This window comes from Argiope bruennichi, chromosome 6 (genome assembly GCF_947563725.1).
Source record: "Argiope bruennichi chromosome 6, qqArgBrue1.1, whole genome shotgun sequence".
Classification (NCBI taxonomy): domain Eukaryota; kingdom Metazoa; phylum Arthropoda; class Arachnida; order Araneae; family Araneidae; genus Argiope; species Argiope bruennichi.
The window spans coordinates 80,314,072-80,331,335 of record NC_079156.1 but is presented as its reverse complement, the minus strand read 5'-3'; the positions used below and the strand labels follow the sequence as shown (position 1 = coordinate 80,331,335).

The window sequence follows — 17,264 nt, the reverse complement described above, 5'->3', positions numbered from 1 at the left end:
ATTCTCCAAATGAATTTTCGAATTCTAAACAATATCGATATATTTTGTATTAATCAGATTGTCAGGAATTTGTAATATTGTTTCCCAGCGTAGTGAGTTTTTTGACAAGGAGGAAAGTTTTACAGATAAATCTGATGGATGCCGAGTGAATGACCGGCACTTAACGGCCAGCTTACATCTTTATCTCGCTATGGATTTTAATTTCTAGCATGGAAAGAATTTCAACAATTGAACATGTAGGATAAAAAATTGGGATTCTTGAGTTTTTAAACTTTTCTACACTCAAATAAAAAAATTGAACAATGCCAACAAAAATACAATGTTACCTCCAACATTATGAAGTGCAAGGAGATTGAATTTTTGACTTAGCTTTCATATTGTTTTTCCAACACATTACGATGCAAATTATTAGGCAATCAATAAATAGCAATAATTAGACATTTTATAATAATTATTTTAAGAAATTCAAAAATACTGTAGGCAATTACTTTAGTAATTATCTCACTAGACAAAGAATGCGTTGCTTGATTGTTGTTTTAGCCAACTGAATAGACACTCTAACTCCTCCGTCCATTCTGAACTGACATCTGAATTGACTTTTTGTGAAAGAGTAGAATTCACGTGGGAACAGACCTGATCATGGAGAAATGTTCTGGATTACCCACGGATTTCGGCAGATGTTTTCTTTTTGCATTTGATTTTTTTTAGTGATTTAGCGATGACGTATAATAGGATCCAGGTTTAAATAAAGTTTGCCAAGACGTTTTAATTTTGATTGACTTACTAAACATTTTTAAAGCTTCGTTCCTAAGGTGCGACAGATTCCATAGAAAATACATAATAACGTGTCCGTTGTTATGCCAGTGGGCCCGAGATGATGAATCATTTTCTGTGAACTGACGGTAAATAATCGGAAATCAAAGACCAATGTTGACCAATGACGCATGTCAGTATAAGCGTAAAATATACATCATAGAAAAGACGACCAACAATTGCCAAATCACATGGGACAAAAGGTTTACCTTTGCCAGCACTGGTTTTGAACTTTTTTAATGGAAGAGTATCAGAGTGTTGATTTATTGAAGTCTTTGCCGTTACGATTAGTGCTAAAAGTGATGACATAAATTTTCGTCATTTGTAACGTTTGCTGTGAAAACTTTTTTCCAAGGAGGCTTTTAAAACCTGCAATATTCCTTATCTTGCTATTTATTGATTGTAATACGTACATCAACCATCTTTCATTCATGCATTCCCCAAGAAAAAATTGCCGAATTATTGTTCGATCCTATTTATCATAGACAATAAAAGCATTTGAATGGTTATTCCGTTCTCATATTCCAAATGATACAATGAATTCTAAAGAATAATTTTCACGGATTTCTAGAAAAGTCAATTCTTGTAATGCCACGTATAACTTTATTGTATCTTTTTACTTTTCCGAATACGAAGTATACAAAGATTAAGTATCGTAGTCGTCAAATAACTCGAATTCGAGATTTTGATGAATTTTCAGATTCAAACCTACCGAAACTGAAAAACATATTTTTGAAATTATGTCTGCGATAATTCAAAAATACTTTGAACTAGATGGACATAACTGATATATGGGTTTTAGACTAAATTTGCAAATTTCTATAAAATTTTGAATGAAATCCAGTCCGTGGAAGTTTGTCCATCTGTCTGGCTGCTCTAGTACAAGTGAATTCTGTAACTACAAAACATAAAGAGCTAGATAGATAAAATTTGGACATGGCTAAAACAGCTTTGTCCATTCTAAAATGTAGATTCGCATTAAAATTTGAACCAAGGGTTGATCACGTGTAGGTCTATACGCATAAAAACGCATGAAGTAAGGATTTGACTTAATGAATCAATGGAATTCGATAAGCAGTTTTGAGAATGCCATTATAGTTCTGTGTGAAATATTGGTTCCAACAGGTTAGAAAAAATGTGTCCAAAATGTATATTCGTACGACAAATTCCATAAAAATGCTAAATTCACGCCAAATATCTGTATTTCGTAACTATTGTTCGCCAATGCCAAGCAAAGCATTAGTGGCCTTACCGAAGGTTCATAATTTTTTGTCGGGGGAGAGGGAGGGGAGGGATAAGACTTTTATTGGAGATTATGCGAGAAAGTTCCGGAAAAGATTACTTCCGTTGGTCGTACTGCGTTTTGTAAAATTATTTTCTTCTCATTCAAAATGTGCAATGGAATGTGTAAATTAAACTGGAATTCTTTGCACATGTTTAATTGTAGTTGGACATAGTTTACACATATAAGAACGAAAGTATAAATAAAATTATCAGATTTTCATTACATGTGTGCAGAATATTTAATGACAGAAACAAGAAATTAAAAACAAAGTCTTTATTGTTAGAGTACATTTCTTTAAAAGAGATCAACAAGAATAACAACCATTATCAAAGCAATAAACCATTCGCTAGATAAATCATGGCATATAAGTAAGCATTTAATAATCCTGACGATGAATCATTTTTTTATGTGTAATAATTTTGATACAATATGAATGCATGAAAAATTCATACCTCAATTTAAAACGAAAATTGTTCATATAACAACTTTATTTTTTTGATTATTAATAACACAATTGGAACAGTTACCTTGATGTTAATTTAAAAACTAGTAACTGGATACACCCATTAGAATAAAATTGAAAACTTAAATATATTATTTACAAATTTATTCATATGTCAAATTATCTCAATGAAATAAAATTACTAATAGTTAAATAACTAATTACGATTGTTTGATGACTGCAGCATCAAGAGAAAACCAAATGAAAATATTTTGATTGTCTACTGTGATTAAAGTTCGCAAACTGCAAGATAATAACGAATTTTATACTCCAAAAAGAGAAGTTAATAATTATTTAGTAATTTTTTTTTTGAATTTTTTTAAAGAAACGTAAAAGACGAATGACATTTATACACCGCTAAATAAGTCAGACAAATAGTTGCACATTTTTAAACGAACTACAAATTTTTCACAAGGCCAACACATACATACTGTGAGACAAAAAATTAGCGGAAGACTTTTAGAAGTATTCAAAATATTAAAGAACGATATATTCATAATTTAAAATACCACGTCGCAGCCCGAAAGAAAAACGTTTTAATGAATTAAGCAAATGACAATCCTATTCACTTTACTGACATTGACAGCAAAAAGGCTTCAATGCATGGCCTTATCTCTACCATACTGTATCTTCATTAATATTGCCCATCGTCAAAACAAACACTTTTACAGAAAAAAAAAAAAACTTATACAGAAGAATATCTGCAATTGCTTGTGACCACTTAAGCCTTAACACTAGCCAATGAATTTTAACTTTGAGAAATACAGCAAAATCCCTTGTAACCGGTACTTCACTAACAAAAGTAATTTTTTAAAAACTGGATTACTTAAAGTCAAATAATCGAATACAAAATTAGAGTCTACAAATCAAATTTGCATTTAGGCAGAATTTCAACATCACAGCATTAACTGAAAAAATGCTTGAAAAGTTGTATAAGGTAAACTTAAGTAACATATTTTTTTTTCCTTTTGAATCTCTTCTAATTTTGATGTTGTTTATGTAATTACAGAAGATAGATCGGGAAATAGACCAATAAAACTTTCGCAATTCCTATAGACTAGTAAAATTCCAATATTATAATCAACTGTGCGCCAAAATTTTGTACTTGAAATTGGCTTCACCGGTTAAGAGAGATAATACTGCAGATATTTTATAAAGAATAATAATAAGTCAATTCGAAAACGCGGATTTTATACAATCTATACATAATTAAAATAAAGATCTACAACGAAGCAATAGCTATTAATCAAACTTAAAGAAGGGATAGCTTTTTTTTCTCTAGTTCAAATATATACAGTGCAATCATACATATTTGTAACAATGTCAAAAAAAACAGCAAACACTTCATTCAGATCATCCGTTTATAGGAACAAGCGAGAATAAAGGATTCATATATATATATATATAAATATTTAGAAGCGAATTCATAACTAAAAATCCCGTGAACTAGTCAAAATATGGCAAGGGAATAATACATAAATATGACACATTTTGAAAATGATATAAAATTCTACGGAAATACTGATTCAACGTAAATGCAAAAACTTTGTTTAAGGGATAACATAAAAAGTTAATTTTTTAAATGTTTTGTGTCTCTGAAAAAGTTGAATGATTTCTGAATGTTATAAAACTCATTAATTAATTAATTAATTACTATAATAAAATGATTTTGGCTAATTAGACAAAATTAAGAGAAATTTAAAGTATTCAAAAAATTACAACATTAAAATAAAAATGAAGCAACCCCAAAATCAAAATAGACATTGTTGAAATAGCTCGTGGGTTTTTAGATCACCATCTGCTATGATCAAGAGTTCAATTATCTCAAGTTACAAAAATCAGCCCCCAACTGAATTTCTACAAAGGGGCTTGAAAGATTTAAGAACAATGATTAAAAACCCACGATGCACATAAAAATACTTGACACAACCTTGAATAACTTGAGCCGGCCTAGCAAAAAAAAAAAAAAAAAAAAAAAAAAGCACAGTCAACATTTGGAGAAACACAGAAACAGCAGCAGCAAAGTTTTCCAGTCGGAAAGCTGGCTAGTGGCTGAAGAAAAGTAGAAAACATTTCCAATTCTTTTTTAATTCACAGTTCATTTTAATTTTAGGCGAACAGTTTCTCGAAGCATGGGTGACAGTAAGGCTTATCGTTCTGCTCTTTGAAGGTGCCCTTGTTAAGTTGCTTGAGACAGAACGAGCAGACGAAATGTTCGGGATGAAATTTCCGGGACATAGCCGTGACGCAACGACCGCTGATTGGCTTGTGACATCCCGCGCAAAGGGAACCGCGTTTGGCGTGGTAATGGAGCTCACAGTAAGGTTGGCCTTCGTGTTCAAAGAAACTTCCACCATTGAAGGGTTGCCGGCAATCCTGAAATTAATCATTCATTATGTCAACAACATCATATTTACATCATTAAAAAAAATAGCATTAAAAAATTGGCAGAGAAAACCATTGGAACAAGCAGATAAATCTAAACATAATGCAGTTTGATAGCAACTAATAGATTCTTTATTTGGCAAAAACACGCACACATCAGCAGCACACGTTATACATACATACGTATTTAAGAACTGAAAAATAAACTCCCTAAATAAGGTCAGAATCGTGTAATGAGCAGTTGAATTAAGATGTAAAAGTGCTTTATGCAAATATTCTCATTGAAGTAGTTGATATGCTCATTACTGAAAAAAAAAAAAAAAACCACTTCTCCCCAAGCTACTTTATTGAAAATACATCAGTATTATTAGTATCCTTTTCATTGCCATTTCGCTTTATGTTGATATTGTCTTCATTAAAAAAATACTAGTAGCCAAGAGAGATAATCAGCATAGCCACAAAATGAGCAAGAAAGTTATAAAAATAGTGATGTATTTCATGATTAAAAAAAAAAAAATCATTCGATTCTAGAACATACAAGAAAGAAAACAAAGGACAATCTGCAATTCCTAAAATGTAACCCCCCCCCCTTCTCTTGGTTCTAATTTTCAATGCATCACAAATGTTTTGATTTGGACTCCTTATTTTGACACAAAAGGAAGGGATATTAATAAATTAGTCGAGAGGTATACATAAAAAACTTACAAGCAATTCATGCAAATATGTTTTTAAGCATTCAATTTTGTTCGGGTAAAGGAATAAGTCTAGTACCTATACAGGCTGGAATCTGAATTAGTTTTATTCACGTAAAAAAAATTCTTTTCAGCGTTTGTAAGCTTCAAAGACAATGATGGGCAATATATGCAAAAAAAAAAAATGTCTTTCTAGAGACAAGGTGCGTATAATTTGTAACATTAATGTAATCAAATAGTGGCAATTCTAATCGTGATCCAATAGCTCTTTTGTAAAACATTAGAGATATGTATACATTTCCCACTGGAAAAATGTCCTAAAGGACGTAGGGAATTATATTTTATTCTGTTTCAATCAATGAATGTACTTTTTAAAGAATTACGATTCTACATTATCATACAATCCACAGAATCTAACAATCATATTTGGTAGAAAGTTCTTGATCTAAACGTTTATAAAATATAGCTCTTCTTTTCTGTGACTAAATCTGATAGAATTAAGAAGCTTTGGATATCTCCATTTCAATAGCGCATCAAAGAAAATCCAGCAATAAACGAGTTATTCTTTCTAGAGGCACCGTAAATTGATTTAAAATGACGAAGAAATTCAAAGATATATAACTCGGAAAATTTCAGTTTTAGAAGTGTGGAACTTTTTTTTTTAAAAAAAAAGACGAATGTATCAAGAATATTTAATATAATATTATATAGAATATTTAATTATAAGGTATGTTAGGGCCGGCAAACTGAATGAAAACTAAGATTTTGTAATTTTCCAAGCTATGCATTTCTTGATTTGTACAACATAATTCTTTACATCATTCAAAGGATTTTTCTAAGTGAAAGCAAATATAAAGTCTCAAAATCATTTAAAAATTGGTACAGGGATATAATCGCCTGCTCAGTACACTATATGAACTATAATCTTTTTTACTTGTATTAAAATGTATCTTTTTATACATTTTCTATAATAATTCACCTTTAATATAAACTTTATCCCATCCAGATATTGACATAGCATGCTTCATTTATATGTTAAAATATTATAATCAACAGATGGTGACAATTATTTTTGGTACTCGTCTTATAGATGCGTTTACACACTTTTAATCGAGCACACACTTCGATGAGTATTTAATTTCAACAAAAACTAAATTTAAACAAAAATGCGTTTTTTTTTTTTTTGTTTTTTTTTAATAAGGGGAAGGGAATTAACTTTGAATGTACAAAACTTTTGCACGGATTCACTGGTTCATAATTAGCTTCGCTTTTGATAGACTAAGATTTAAACCGAAACTCCCATTATAACAAGAGGTTTACCAAAATTCTCTCGCATACTCCTTAATAAAGGCGTTATCTACTCTACTTCCTGCACTGTAACATTAGCTAATGTTATGAACGGCGTAAGTGCTTAGATTTTTATTTTCCAAGACCTAGTCACGAGAACTTTGTGCTTCGCAGTATAGTATAAAAAATCAAAAATGCATTTTCAATCCATTTTTTTTTTACCAAACAAAAAACGCATACAAAACAAAAGCAAAATTAGACACAGAACAACAATTTAGCAATAAGATTACATACCAAATTTTATTTATCGAAATTATTGCTCTTTTAGATATTGCGTTTATATGCATGCTAGAGCACAAATCGGCAAACGGTCAGAATCTTCAGGGATTGCTTCAAAATTTCATACAAATCTACACTCATCATCTATGTACCAATTTCCATCCATCTAGCTATTTATGTTTTGTGGTTATCGTGTTCACTTGAATACAGACAAATGTTTCTAGAATGGATTTTCAGCTAGATAAACCCTAAGAATAAATTTCGAGCAAAATTTGATATAAGTTTATAGATTTAATGCAAAGACCACATACCAAATTTCATCCCCCTAACTCAAAGCGTATGTGAGCTATCATGTTTACAGATAGTTAGTTAGTTATATTAACGTTCCGCTGTAAAGCAACACTAGGGCTATTTTGGGACGGACCTCGTAATTTTGAACCGCGGTCAGATGACGAGGGCGACACTTGAGCTGGCACTCCCATGTTTACAGACAGAGAGGATTGATAAGAAATTTGTAGACAATGTGGTCACAAAAATAATGACTAATAAAGTTCAATAAATCGTACTATAAAAGAAAGAAAATATACCGGTGGGAAAATTTTGGATAGAAACTGACACATATGTTTATAGCACAAAATGGAGATTCCTGAGCAGCATGTCAGAAGCAAAATAGAAATTTTTGCCAAGATTCAGTTTACCACTTTTTACTCCCTCGTATAAAAACCACAGGAAGTGTGGTATTCCTGGGGGGGGGGAATCGATCTCGAGATTTTGAAAGAACCTTACATTTAGATCTTTCAATGTCGCCTCTCTGTCCAAAAAAGACAATCAATATAAATTCAAATTATATATGTTTATCTATCCACCTGATAACTGAAAAACGAACTGATTAGAGGAATGAAACTTCGTATGTGATCTTAACATCAAATTATGCAGTTGTTTCTGCAAATTGTTTGTGAAATCCATCTATATGATGTCAACTCTTCCGATAAAGTCCGTCCATGTAAACACGAAAAATCAATCAGAGGAAGTGATTTATCAAAATTGTATCGGAAAAAATAGTGGGAACTTCGTTAAGGCCGTAGCTGTTCAAGTGTTCAGAATTTTATTCCCAGAATCCCGCACATGAGAATCTTATGCTTCGTAACACGGTCAAGAAAATCGAAATGCACTGTGGAAATTTTTTTGCAATCGATTGAAACTAAAATTTGACACAGAAATATAATTTTAATAACAAGGTAACATACTAATTTCATTTATTCAAATTATTCCGTTATTCAGATATCGCGTTTATATGCGTGCTAAAGCACAGACGGATTTGGTTCAAAATTTGACAAGAATCTATGTTTTCGATTATAAAACTGTGTGCCAAATTCATTTATCAAAGTGGCTGGCTTTTTTTTTTGAGTTATCGTATTTACACGTATGAGAAAGTACAGACGAATAGATGGTCAACTCCTTGGCTGATTTTGAGCAAATTTGATAGAGATCTTACCTTTAAGTGTTAAATCAATGTATCAAATTTTTTGCATTTAGCTCTTAAAAGTTTTGTAATTATTGTGTTTACTCGTACTATGTACTTTTCACAAATATTGTTGTTCGCAATATGTACTACATACTTTGTCACTATAGCAAAAAGAATTTCAAAATAAAATTCTATAATTTTTCCCCCTCATTTTAATCTTTAAGTTTTTCGACATGATTAAGCCGAAGAATACTGAAAACACAAGATGGGAATTATTTAAGATTAATAAATGAAATTGGGCCTTCAATTTCATAACCTGAATTGTTTAGGTATATCAAATTTCGGATCAAAGCCCAAGAAATTTTGAATGTCTATTGATTTGTCTGAAATTATTTGAAAGCATTCATTCAGAAACACTTCAAGCTATATAAAAGAAATTACTAATAGTGCCCAGTCTTGTCATCAAAGACAAAAATCTGTACAAATTTTGGACTCGAACAATCAAAGTGGAGAGATTTGTGAGGAACAGACATTCCCTTTTAAGAGTTTCAAAAAATGCTACGATACGGACAAGAACAAAACAACAATTTTTAAAAAGTTTGTTGCGCAAAAAAAAAAAAAAAAAAAAAAAAACAGAAAAACAGAAAAATTAAAAAAGAACAAGTAGTAATAGCTCTTTCAAGCTGAAAAAAAATTATTAAATTCCGGACGGTCAGTTGGCATAGTGAGTAATGATAATCACTAAAGTCTAGTGGCATAGTATGTAGTGGTAAATCTCTATAGTACAACCTCGCAAAATAGAAAGCCGGTTATGATTCGACAAAGGACTAAGATCCAGCTGTATGACTTTCTTCACTGTCTTAATATAAACCATGCCATTTTATGTACACATACGACAAATCAAAGGCAGAACAAACCATAGTTGAAATGATGTTGAAAATGGAGGCACATATTCAAGATCTTCTGGAAATTTTCATAGAAAAAGTACAACACGAAAGGTGATATAGATGTCGTGGTGGTGAAAGCAACAATTCTGTAATTTTTAGAATGTATAGATTCTACGATCATACATTCCTTGAACGGAGAGACATTACGCATATTAAAAAACTTTTTTTTATATATAAATATGTAAATATAAAAAAGTTTAAAGTTTTTATATATAAATAGTTATTCTGTAGATTCATAAAGCAGCCAGAATATAAAATATGCATTAAAAGTGTGTCACTTGCCGCAGGCAGATTTGGCCCCAAATTTAATAAAAATATACACTTTTAGTATACTACACTAAATTTATTCCATCTAACATGTTGAGCTTTTAAATAATAGTATTATATTTACATACGATCGAATTTCATTTTCGTTTCAGGACTCGGATAAATCTAAAACGTTTATCTCATGAATTTTTGGGGTCAAATTACTTAGTGATCTTCAGAAATTAAGCTAATACATTTTAAGCATTCATATAGAAGGTATTTAAGCTTTTAAGCAGGAAAAAGTTTCGACTAATTTCGGCGTTGCAATAAAATATTTGAAATAAAAGAATTCGGCTCAAATTGTTCGATTGAGATGGTTTAAATGGAAGGGACCATTTGATATTTGTATATGGGCAGGCATCTTTTTCTGCATTGTAGATGAAGAATGCTCTTCAGCTGATTATTGGGTTAAGAATTATTTGGTTGAAGAAATTCCTAGATGGCTTTTAGATGTAATCTTAATTTTAATCGTTGTCAAGTCATTATACCATTATTTTTCAGGTACCATAACACATTTGTGATGATATGGAGATTTTCATTCTACGGTATTTCAATTTTTTTCCTCTGTGTGTTTCTACTCCAAGCTCTCAGCTTTGAGTAGCATCTATGTCCAAATAAGATGATACATCTACCTTTATCGCAGAACTTCGTGTCTTAAAGGGAATGAGGAGGGAATATCTACCAGTGAGGAGAAAAGTTAAATAGAACTTTGTTCCAAAATTAATTAGCAATGTAAGTGTCATTTTATTGAAGGAAAATTTGCTGCTGATCAAAACTCTTAAGCATCACTCACTCTTAAGATGGTCGTTGAAGATGATTACCTCCTAAATTGGTTTGCTGGAATGTCTTTTCCAAAAGAGTATAGTCTGCATTTCCTCGCTGTTAATAACAACACGTCATAACACTACTTATTGAGGTTGAATTGCACATTATAATTGGTGATATTGTCCATGGATGGTCTAAAAAACAGATTTTAAAAGAAACTGAGTCAAATGAGTTACTAGAACTTCTCAATAGTGTTTCTGCTCTGATAATAGCAATTCCGGATAGAATTTTACTTCGAAAATTTATTTAAAATACTTTATTTTTTTAAAATTCTTAGTCATGAATTGAAACAGCAAAAAAAAAAAAATTAATTAATATCAATTTGATTAGGCCATTATGTCGCATTTTGTCGAAAGCTCTAGTGACATTTAAAAATACACTTTCAAGAATAAACTTGACACTGAAACCCTTGAAAATGTTATTTGATCCTCTAAGAAGTTGGTGAGCGCAGCACCGTCTGGCTGTAAAATCAAATTGCCCGTGTAGTAGAATATAACAAAGAGCACATTTGCAAAGAATCTGTTTAATAGGCGTGTTGCCAATCATTATGAATGAAAATATTAAATAGAATTTTAGTTAATAGGCTTTTTTTTAAATTTATAAATAATATGGCACAAAGCTAAGTAATATTCACGTTTTTTTATAACATTTTGATACATTTAAATCTTCCGCATAAAATTAATACAAATTTATTAGGCCTACTTTATATTATAACAATGTATGTATTTAGGGTTACTTCTATGAACGCCAATCAAAAGAATATTGTTTACATTATACTTTGTCCCAATCACTATCCGCCATACGTAATAAATAAAATTTTTATATAGAAGTAAATGAAAAAATCGAGTCAAGAACATCCTCAATATAAATTTTACGTATGGTGTGATGCCAGATAATGTACTTGATGCCAGTTGAAATAAAAAAACATTCCAAGTATTTTATTAGTGAAAAATTATCGAACAATCAGAAAATTACAGCATAACAAATATTATTATTACCAGATAAGATCAACTATTGTCGGTTGTTCGGTAAATGACAAATGAGAAAAAGTGGAGGGGGGGGGATGAATACTATTATTTGAAGGAATGCCAAAGCACACGAAAATAGAACACATTAAAAAGCAAACCATACATAATATAATAATAATTATACGAAATCTTTTCAACCTTAATTTAAATTTAAATAAAAATATCATTCATCCCAAACGATTGTTAAATCTCTGAATTTGTCGAAAAATTACATTTAGTTTCTAAATTCTATCGATAGCTAATTTTTCCCGCACGTTATAAATTAAAAAAATAATGCAAAATTTTTACTTAAATATTGTAAGAGGTAACTTGGAAGGAAATAAATAAAATTACACCGGAAGATCAATAATTCTTTTATTTAATGAGAATGACAGCATGTAAGATAATTAATCTTTTCCAATATGGGAATTATGTTTCTAATTAGTAAAAATTTTTTTAATTAACTGTAACAAAATGTTCACATATACTTTCATTATGTTTCGTAGCACGTAAGAAAAAGCATGTAAACTTTTAATGCGTTTCATTTATTTTTTTCATTTTATTTATATCACTATAACTATATATATATATATATATATATATATATATATATATATATATATATATATATATATATATATATTAGATCAAATCTGAGTATGATTTTAAAGTTCCACTAAAGTATGAGTAACACAGAAAGAAAAGCTAGCTAAAACTTTCAGGGTACTATTTGCATTATTTATTGGAAAATTCAACTATATTGAGGAAAAAAAATGTCTATAAGTAATTTTCAATCTGTCTGAATTCGAGTGACGGGAAAAAAATTCCTATTCTAAAAATGTTATTACGGGCGATCGTCAGAATATTTATTTTAGTGGCAATGGTTCTTGAAAAAAAAATCAAACAGCAGTATTCGCAAGTGTAATGAACATCGGAAAATGAATTCAGGCTCACTCATTGAGATAAAATGTCAACTGTAAATTTCTGAAGCAGTCGATATAAAACGTTTCATAGCATGAATATAGCTTTCAACATGGCAATAAACTCAAATCTGCAATATAAATTTTATTTAACCTTAGAATACATGATTTTTTTTTTATTTTACAAAAAATATGTGTTTTATATAGTTGCATATAATTTAAGAAAATTATGGGGGGAAAAATGTTACATTATTTTATTCTAGAAATTAAAAAAAGTAAGATGTGTCAAGTGGCTACATTATGAATTAAGCAATATCCCAGTGACACAAATCACATAACATTTCTACAATAAAAATAAAAGTTCATTTTTTTTAAAACTATATTTTTAGAATTAAAAAAAAAAGGGAAGTATTTTTAATGGTAGAATTATTCATACAACAGTCGTCTTGGTATTTTTCCAAGTTTCCAGTTTAAATCTAATTCAAGTATTGCTGTTACCTATATAGACCTTATCTACAAATGCTTATAAAAAAACATTTAAAAAAGAATTGTTGGGAAAGGACTCTCGTTGTTGCGCTTAGTCATGTGAAACTAATAAATGATGTACGTGTAGCTAAATGGCTACATGAGGCACTGTAAGGTTAACTTTATTGTTTTCCTGTTTAAGTGCAAAAGGAATTATTAACTTCCTTTGAGTGAAAATAAATCAGTTGTAAAATCAAAAAAGATAACAAGAAAAATGAAAAAAATGCCGAGAGATGCCTAACAAGACATCTAAAAAACGTTTCAAGATTAGAAAAAAAAAAAAAAAAAATGCAACGAATTCCAACGATCTAAAGTAAACTAATGAATCTAATCTATTATAAAAAAGATAAATTATAATAATATCATCATTATGAAAACATTTTTAAATTTTTACTTTCCTTCATAATATAATTAGAATGTAATTAAAGGCAAATTTGATTTTTTCGCATTTTGTCAATTTTTTATATATTTTTTTCGAAATATTAAACTTTTATCACAAAAGATGCACTTTGTATACATTTTTATTATATATAACGTTAACGTACGTAGTACAGAAATCGTTCTTATTGCATATTGTCGAATGGCAACAGTAAAAAATATACAAAGCACAATGTGAACATTTCAAGCCACTTTAATGAACGTTTTTGCAGCTGCATTTAATTCAACGCTTCCCTAATTAATCAAACTGAAAAATACTATTACAAATGCTCTGAATAAGGCTCACCAAAAACTCTATTCATTGAAAGGTAAGATGGTGTAAGAGAAATCAAGAAATATGCATCATAGTTTAATCGAGCGCGAAAATAGGCTTATCTATGGCTAGATGGGTAATTGCTATGGAATGGAATCGCTTGACTAATAAAATTGATGCCCGTATCTTCTGAAATTATCACACAAAAGTGGTTTTCGTATCATCTTAAAACCCAAAAAATACCTTTTTAATGATATTAATTTCATTTCAGATCAGGGTTTTCTTTCCTTTTAATACATTTTTTATATGTAATACACAATTCATAATAGTCAATTTTTAATAGTGTCAAATTCAAACTCACCTATCAAACCATTCAATTGTGTGCTTTCGCCAATGTTAAAATTAAGATTTTTTTTTTTAAAGTGTTTGTTTTGGACATTATTTCCGAAGTAGAATTTTTATTTCTGTATTTCGTAGTATATACAGTTCTTAACTGCACGCATTATAATTTGTTATGATTTATTTGATTCAAGATATGTTTTTCTATCTTATCAAATAACACCGTAATTTTTTTTAAAAAAATACGCATTTCACATAACTATTTAACAGCCCCCAAATTCAATAATCTGAGCGAACAAGCTGGTCACCAAATGCAGCTAGTATGAAGATTTTTTTTTTTTATACACAATAATATTATGACTGTATTTGCACTATATAATCGAAATAAAAACAACGTGAAAGAAAAAAAAATCGAACTCAGTTTGATAGCAGAATTTCATTTCTTTTCAAAGATAAAATATTTAAGAGCCTATCAAGCTGATTGTATTAGACTGTACAAGATAGATTATTTAACAGGATCTATCAATAAGTATTTGGGCACCCATGCAAATGAGGATATCTGCAATCCTGATCTACGTCGCGCCTTCTGTACTTAAATATCGTGTAGGAAACAGCATTGGCATTAGTTTCATGCAAGATGCCTTGAAATTCAGAACTGTCTGACTTCGAGAAAGGCGTAGCTGTCAGATACCATAGAAAAGGCCGATCTTTAAAGGACATGAAGATATCTAGTGAGTTAAACATTCCAAATTAGATAGTAGCTTTGGCGATTAAGAAGTGGAAGAAAAGTTCTGGTGATTGTCAGAATGTGCTTCGACACTGCAGACCCACGAAACTAAGAGATAGAGACCGTCGAGTGTTGTTCAAAGAAATTAGGAAAAACCGCACCAAACCGATAGCTCCGGGAGTTCCGACAAGCATGTGAATCGAGACTGTTGCTTCGATAAATAGCATCCACAAGTAAGCACATTTGCTTGGTTTCTATGGTCGTGCTGCCACCCATAAGCTTTTGATTACAAAATACAAAGGCGCTGCTCGGCTGAGGTAATGGAAGGCACGTCGAAATTGGACCATAGATGAGTGGAAACAGGTTCTCTGAAGTGATGAATCATAGTTCAATCTCTACCAATCGGATGGCAGTCTAGGTTTGGCCTATGCATGGAGAACGCCTATTGCTAGAATGCATTGTGCCTACATTAAAGTTTGGCAGAGGTGGAATTATAGTCTGAGGGTGTTTCTCGTGGTATAGACTGGGACTCTTGATCCCAATTCCTGGTAAATTCAACGCCGATTCCTACTTTACTATTCTAGAAAACAATGTGTATTCTACGCTGTGGCAATTTTACGGGTTGGATCATTGTTGTTTCTAAGAGGACAATGCCACTTGTCATGTTACGAGGTCCACTATAGATTGGTATGAAGACAATGGGGTGAACCGACTGGATTGGCCTGCCCACAGACCAGAGTTGAATCCTATAGAAACTCTCTGGGACGAGTTGGATCGCCGAATTAAAGGGTGCAGCAATAGTCCAAAATCGTTGAAAGCACTTGCATGTCTTCTCCAAGCCGAGTGGAAGAAAAGACCGCTGTTCATCCTCCAAACACTTGTGGAAAGTATGCCCTCGTGGGTAAAAATCTATAATTGCATCAGGTGGAAGCTCCACCAACTATTGTGTTTCTCTCTCTTATCACAGGTGCCCAATTACTTATTGGCAGATAGTGTATTTCATATCAAGTACAAGAATATATTTTCAACTAAATTTATTCATGTCTGCACATAAGCCCACAACTTTTTATTTAATTTTTTTTTCGTAAAATATTTATGAATGACAAAACAGCTCATATTTCCTAACGATTCTTCGATGGCATTTCCTAATAAAAATACAAATAATTACTAAATAATACGGTATTTTCATAATACCGTAATATGGGAATCGATAGCATACGAAATAAATTACTAACATAAAACCGGAGACAATGAAACCTCTCCAAAACGTTTTTGGCATACATTCTAATGAAAATGTTATATACCCCCCACCCCCACCTTCATAAAATTGCGGACCTTCGGTAAAACCATGAATGCTCAGATTCCTATTTTTAGAGTTTCAAACATTAGAGTTGTGCGCTTATTAATATGATAAAGAAAACTGGCAATTATGTAGTAATTACATGGCACTGGTTGACAATAATTTCAAAATATCTATCTATAGAGAGAATCTAGCATATGATTTTCGGCGGTAAATCGCTCGCATGCGGTTAATACACAAATACCACAACACTGAATATGTTTTTCGAACGACTGGTTGACATAGAACTGCAATAACACATTACATTTCAACTACCTACCCCTGTTTTTATAACCAAAAGATTGCTTTAAAATTTGGATGGTTAGAGACGAATTTAATTTTTTTTAATGAAAAGGCAATTAACACAGACAAAGTCAACTGTAGTCACAAAATTATACATCGAATTTCATTTATTTAAATCATAATGTTTCTAAGTAATTCCATTTACATGCAGGCAAAAGCACAGATTGACAGATGCTCAACTCATCGACGGACCTTGTTCCAAATTTCATACTTCTTTTAATCTTCATTTTAGATGTTTAATTTTCACTTCAAATTTCACTTATCCAATTCTTTCGGTTTTCAAGTCGTGTTCATTTGTACTGGGAAGCTGAACTGACAAAATTTCCGTAGATGGATTTCGTTCAAAATGTGACAGAAATCTACAAATTGATTATTCAATCCATATACCAAACTTCATCCATTTAATTCAAATCATTCGCAGTTAGACAGACATAATTGAAAAAAATATAACTGCTTTTGGATTCAGAGAGGTTTGAAACATCAAAATATCCAAACCTAAATCCAATAATCTGTCCTTATAAACGTTTTGCATGATGTTAATAATTTTGTATGTCGCAATTTATAGATAATATGCCACTATCATGTTAATAGATATTAAATAAGAATTCGATTAATCGGGAGTTACAC

The 17,264-nt window shown here is 30.9% G+C and overlaps 1 protein-coding gene across 5 annotated transcripts in view; it reads right to left on the bottom strand.

The window, feature by feature from the left end:
* Positions 1–2,356: 2,356 nt before the first annotated feature.
* LOC129972244 (paxillin-like) overlaps positions 2,357–17,264 on the bottom strand; it is a 118,750-nt gene continuing 103,842 nt past the window's right edge. For 4 of the 5 annotated variants that reach the window (XM_056086303.1, XM_056086302.1, XM_056086305.1 and 1 more), the window contains exon 9: positions 2,357–4,976. In XM_056086303.1, coding sequence (XP_055942278.1) covers positions 4,710–4,976 — 267 coding nt within the window. In that variant the 3' untranslated portion in view covers positions 2,357–4,709. The remainder of the gene's footprint in view (positions 4,977–17,264) is intronic. The other variant, XM_056086306.1, reaches the window with a different exon arrangement.